Below are 6000 nucleotides of genomic sequence, written 5' to 3'. Positions count from 1 at the left end.
AGACGGGGAGGAGGAGGACAAAGGAAGAGGGTAGAGGAAGAAAGACGAGAGAAGAAGAGGCACAGACAGGCATCCAGGCTGACTCTGGTACCTGGAATACCAGCTGCTACAGTTTAGAGTGTGCTCTCTCAGGCAGGCTGATTGCAGGAGCTTGTCTGTCTGGCTGTCTGGCTGCAGCTTCCTGTGAGGCACACAGGTGGGGGTGGGGCATGTGACTACAGGCCCAGGGTTCACGGCCTGAGATCCAGGAGGATGCACCTCCTGGAGAGGCTGTGGGAGGGGTCTGGGGCTCACTGGGCTGTTAAGGGCAGGAGCTTGGGAATAGGAGCCCCTTGCCTAACGGTCCAAGGAAGTCAGGTTTCAGGGTCTTGCTAAACAAGGAGGGGCAGGGGAAGAAAAGGAGGCTACATGCGAGGTCTCCGGGAAAACCCTGGAACCAGCCCCAAAGTCAAGGTCACAGGGACGTGGTAAGCTCTCCACTCCACAAGTGGATGACTCCACAAGTGGGGTGACTACTCACTCAGACATACCGTGCCCCACCCCCTTGCCCATGCGTACCCACTCTCCATCACCCTGGAGGGCCTCCTGAGAGCTCTGAGCTGGGTGGAGAAGATCCCTTATGCTCCTGGCAGAGTACCTGGGCGGGTAAGCCCCACCCCCAGTCCAATGGGCACACCCTGCTGACGTCAAGACCAGAATTCCTCTCCTGAAGGGATGCTGTAGCATGTCCAGACAAGCCCTGTCATTCGGGTTGATGGAAGGGTGGAGGGTGGGATAAGGTATGGGGGCAGGAAGATGACCGGTGAAGATGGGCAGGAGAAACCAGCTCACACTCACCCTGAAGTAGGTAACTGTGGTGGGGGGGGCTCTGGTCTGAGCAGCTCCTCCCCCATCCTTCGAGTAGAAGGCGTCTGTCCAAACACATCCAGGTTGTCTCCAGGCCCTGCAGGGCCTGGCGGAGGGGAGGGGTAGCCCGTGGCCAGAGTGGTGAAGCCCACAGTGGGCCGGTAGCTGGGGCTCCCGCTGCGGCTGCTCTGGGATGGGGAGCCCGTGGACGGTGTGGACTTGCGAGAGAAACTGACAGCGGCCGGTGGCTGGAGGGTGATCTCTGACATCTCAGCCTGCTGCAGGAGGCCAGGGCGAGGCCGGGCCCGGGCAGCCAGCTCAGGGGAGCCAGTGCGGGAGCTGAGGGGGCTTTGGGTCAGAGGCGAGAGCCGGGAGGGCTGTAGCACCACTTGATGTAAACTGGGTTCGGCGCGCCTGGCCTGCCGGGGGCTGGGCCGGGGCCGGGGCTGGGGCTCATACCACCGGGTGTCCAGGCCAAATGTGCTGGGGCTGCCGTGCCCCCCCGGCTCGGCTGGCTCGGGGTAAGGCAACACGGGTATGCCCATACCTTGGCTGGTATGTCTTAGCTGCCCTTGGCTCACCAGAGGTTGCATAGGTCTGTCCTGCCACTTGGCGGCGGTGGGCACTGGGACAGGGCCTCTGCCTGGCGACTTGCCTGCCCAACCCTTTGGCGCCTCCAGAGACAGGATGCCCGGGTAGGCCGCGGGCACCTGGAGGGAGGTGGGGGGCAGTCCTCGGGGGAGGCAGGCCTTTGGCTGCAGACTCTCGGATACATCACAGGGGTGCAGCTGGTGGGGGAACATCATGCCCGGGGTTTCCAGTCCCCCAAAGGGGAATTCTGGCCGGCCCCAGGGCTCAGGGGAGCGCCCGCCTGTGGGCGTCTGAGTCAAGGGCAGCGTGCTGTTGGAAGCATTCTCTCCATTTTCCTCAGGGATGGTGGGGTGGCCAAAAGGCCCCTCAGTATGCAGAGGTGGAGAGGACATGACAGAGCTCAAGGGGCTGCCCACTTCTGGCATGTAGAAGGGCGGCGGCTCCACCTCCCCAGGGCTGCTGCTGCTGAGGTACCCATAATACTGGCTGTGGTGGAAGGGCCGGGGAGCAGGGGGCCTGGCTTGGCCTGTAGCCTGGAGCCGACCTTCCAGGCCTCCGGGGCCCTCCAGGCCACGGGGCTGGAACCGAGGGCTGTATGCTGGTGGTGGCAGGTAGGACTCCTGGCTGGATGACAGAGGGGTCAGCTGGGACTTCAGGGCAGCCACAGATGTGGGCACGAGCGGGTCCTCATTCTCCTCGTCAGACTGGCGGAACTCAGGGTACATGTCTGTCTCCTCCGCAAAGGGAAAGCCCTCGATGCGCCTGCCCTTCACGGAGGGCTCCACCTCGGACGGACCCATCACAAAGCGGCCATCGGGGCCTCTGCTGATAAGCTCAATGGGCGTCGTGGCCTCGGCCTCAGCCTCGGCCTTGGCCACGCTGTACTTCTTGCTGCTGATAGCCCTCTTGGTCTTCTTGTACAAGGACAGCTCCTTCTCCCGGGTGGGACTCAGCATCCTTTTGGCTGCTGGCTGGCCCTGGTCATCGGAGGACTCCGATGGGGCCCGGAGTGTCCGGATGCTCTCTGGGCTCACCTTGCCAGAGGACAAGCTGTGGGAACAGGCAAGAGAGCAGGAGGGATGAGGCAGGGGACACGCTGGTCCATCATTTCTTTTTGTTCTCTTAACAAACACCAACCATAACACCTGGGAAGATAAGACTCAGAAAAAGGACTGCAGATGAACTGCATATTTTGGCATGAAACCCTTTGGCCAACGATCGATTGTCTAGCTGTGTTGACTGAGTGAACACCTACATTTCTACTTTGATTCGGCCCTTCCCCCCTTGTTTGCCATGCTCTAGTCACACCTGCAACTTTACTCCCAAGCTGCTCACGAAAAGCAAGCTTGGTTTAATATTAACTATGCAAAACATATTAAGAAGGCAAATCTGTTAGGATGACCCAAAAATCACAGAAATACACTCCACAGCTAAACAGAAATGGGTTATTCGTGAATTTGGATTGTCCCCGTTACTGCTCCCTCAGTGGAAGGCAGTGTGGACCACTTAAAATTATCATGCAGTTTCTAAGTCAACTGCTTAGAAACACTGTCAGGGGGCTGAGTGAAGCAAGCCATCTCCCTGTCTCCACCCTCCACCCTCCACCCACATACATCAAACAGCCATGTCACAGTTCTCTTGGGGTCAGGGGCACTTACGGAGACTCCAGACTCTTCCTGCAGTGAGTGATGGAGAGTGGAGGGTCTGGAAGGGAAGAAGGGGAGAGAGAGCCTGCTGAGGCCCGAGACAGAGAAACATGTCCCAGCTGTCAACAGAGCCCGAAGCAGAGCCACAGAGGGAGGCCGCTCCTTTCAACATCTGGCTTCTTTGGGTCTAGTTCAGAGTCTTGTGCCCACCCACCACCAGGTCTTGCCTTCACCCTAGTTCTGGTCCATGAGACTCTCCCCACCATCCCGGCTTCCTTTTTCCCCTCTTTTAAATCAAGTCCCACTGGCAGCTCTACCCACAAGATCCAGTTTCCCTCTTTTCAAGGGGGACCATGCTAAAAATGGGCCATCTCTCCTGATGGGGAGCATCTGAAACCAGGCCAGGTAAAGTAGGGGCATGGGGGTGACACCCACCTTTTTTGCGCTTGAGCTTACGCTTGCGCTGCTTGTTGACAAAGCAGGCGGCCAGGGTGCTGAACAGGATGGCAGCTGCCAAGAAGCAAATGGTAGCTACAATTCCAGCCAACACAGGCCGAGCTAACCCATCATCGGTCAGGTCCGGCTGTGGGAAGATGTCTGCAGGGAGGGGTGGGAAGCATGCATGAGTCCTCTCTTTCCTGCCCGCCATGACCCCACCTACTCTGATGCCCAGTCCCCAGGTATTTCCCCTGCCTCTAGCACAATTTAAGGCTCAGGCGCCAGGCTCAACTCTAGCACTGAAGAGATTTGAATGGCAGGGAGAAGGAAGAAGAGGGGATAGTTTACAGAAGGCAAGTAGTCACCACATAGCTAGTAAAGAAGAAACACCATCTATATCGTACCCCTATGGGGAAACTAATTTCAGTAATAATCTAGACTTGTCTAGTGCTTTTTACAAAGCGCTTTCATGCATATTATCAGATATTTTCACTTTAACCCCATGAGGTAGACAGAGCACACGTTATTGTTCTCATTCCCTAAGTGAAAAATCTGTGATTGGCTGAGTGTGAGTGACTTGCTTACGCAGATATTGCATATCAGTGCCACAGCTACACACAGTTACTCTGACTTCCAGGTCGGTGTTTTCTGCCATCCATAATGCCATCTCCACCAAATGAGAGCCTAGATGTGAAGGCTCCTTGAGGGTAAAATATTACAGCCGGGAGAGGGGTTGTGACTATACAATTCAGATCCATCCATTTCTAACTCCTTACACTACAGAGTGAGCAACTTCTACAGAGAAGAGCAGCGTATCTTGGTCATCTTAGGTACAGAATGCTGGAGCCAGCAGGGATGTGCTTAATGGGTCCAATTTCCTCATTTTGCAGGTAAAAAAAACCGAGGCTCACTTTGTGCCCAAATTCACAGAGCTCATTAGTGACAGAGCTATGATTAGACCCCAGTCCACCATGTTACACATAGGATAGTTATATTAGTAAGCGCCATTCTTTAGGTTCATCAAAGGGGAAATCTACATAGTCTAAGCTATTTGACCAGAATCCACTCCTATGTCGATAATAACGATGGATAAAAATAATCCAAAACATGCTTATTGGTTCAGTAGAAGAATGAATGCTACAGTCTTTGGAAATGGAGGCTTAACTACAGGGAATACTGAGGTTGCTGCATCTTCATTCGCCCATGAGGAATCATCCAACTATGTATGTATCCCTTTGGGAGCCAGACACTGAAGCCACTGAAGACAGACCAGTTCACTGAGATGAGCCCACAAAATCCTCAAGTCTTTTATCCTGGCCTTGCTGCAAGCTCTAGTCCCTGTTCCCCCATCTCTCTGAGTCTCTTCCCTGGAGGGAAGCCAAGACAGAAGTATGCTGGGTTCTGCTGCCTAAAGGAGGTAACTTTGTGTAGAATTAAAAAAATAAAAATAAAAAAAAAGCCCAATGGTGCATAATATATGAGACAGAAGTCACATTCCACTCCCCCCAAATGCTCTCATGCCACTTCTGTTCTGCCCTACTCTCCCCCCATCTGCCCACCCCAGCGCTTGGCCAAGCTCCTTGCCAACTGCTCCCAGGGGTCTTTGTGTGAGCAGTGCCCATGGAAATGGTGCCACTGCTTTATCACTAAGCAAGCACCTCTTCCCATACCAAGAGCCACTCCACAAAGGGAGGGAGGGACCCTGTGATGTTTCAGTAACTGTAGCTGGAGAAAGATGTGTAGAAATCGGACCAGGGCCAAGAAAAAGAAAGAGAAACTGAGAAAATGCCAGGGAGTTGGCTTTATTGAGCCTGAAAAAAAAAAGAATCTAGGGAGAGGAAGGAGTGGAGGGAAACAGTACCAAACAGCAATTTTCCAAATAAAACAACCATAATTACAAAGCAATCTTACAACAGGCATTCAATAGGTACTAGTGGACCTGTTGTCTCTTTGCTTCGATTCACAGCCTCACCTCATTACAGAGGATCGCACTGGAGGAAACAGATTTTAAGCAAAATAACTTAAAGCAAGTTCTTTTTGACTGCTATAATGAGAATATTAGCTGACGTTTTTTTCTGTGGCCATCTTAGAGAAACTGCCATTAACACAGCTCTTAGTGGGAGAAATCCCATCCATCATGGAAAAATCCAGCATGGATCTGATGGGCTGCAAAAGAAATGCAACAACTCACAGTTTTAACTAGAGCACTCCTATGTTCCTCTCTTTCCGTATTAGCTATTTCACAAAGGGACTCCCATGGAGCTCTGGGGCCTATGTCCCTACAGTTGTTAGAGAACCCCCGCCCCCAAAGTACCTGTGCTGGAGACACCGGCGATGTTGCTGGGCTCGCTGATAAGATCCTGCATGACAGCCAAAACCCGGAACTCGTACCAGGTGTCCTACAGCCCCAGGAACAACACCCTGTCAGCCCAGGGACCGGAGACAGCCCCTGACCCACCACTGACCCCACCACCACTGA

The 6000-nt window shown here is 54.0% G+C and overlaps 1 protein-coding gene across 3 annotated transcripts in view; it reads right to left on the bottom strand.

Moving 5' to 3' along the window:
* Positions 1–6000, bottom strand: part of IGSF9B (immunoglobulin superfamily member 9B) — a 73087-nt gene that overhangs the window by 36417 nt on the left and 30670 nt on the right. The window contains exons 15-19 of one of the 3 annotated variants that reach the window (XM_019623838.1): positions 5836–5920; positions 3519–3680; positions 3096–3141; positions 838–2487; positions 92–181 (exon numbers count right to left, since the gene is read on the bottom strand). In XM_019623838.1, the coding sequence (XP_019479383.1) occupies positions 92–181; positions 838–2487; positions 3096–3141; positions 3519–3680; positions 5836–5920 (2033 nt within the window). Of the gene's footprint in view, positions 1–91; positions 182–833; positions 2488–3095; positions 3142–3518; positions 3681–5835; positions 5921–6000 lie in introns of those variants that run through there. The other 2 variants (XM_019623839.1, XM_019623840.1) reach the window with 2 other exon arrangements.

The sequence above is a fragment of the Hipposideros armiger genome, unplaced genomic scaffold (genome assembly GCF_001890085.2).
Source record: "Hipposideros armiger isolate ML-2016 unplaced genomic scaffold, ASM189008v1 scaffold_566, whole genome shotgun sequence".
Classification (NCBI taxonomy): Eukaryota; Metazoa; Chordata; class Mammalia; order Chiroptera; family Hipposideridae; genus Hipposideros; species Hipposideros armiger.
The sequence above is the reverse complement of the archived record's forward strand: the minus strand, read 5'-3'. Positions and strand labels throughout refer to the sequence as shown.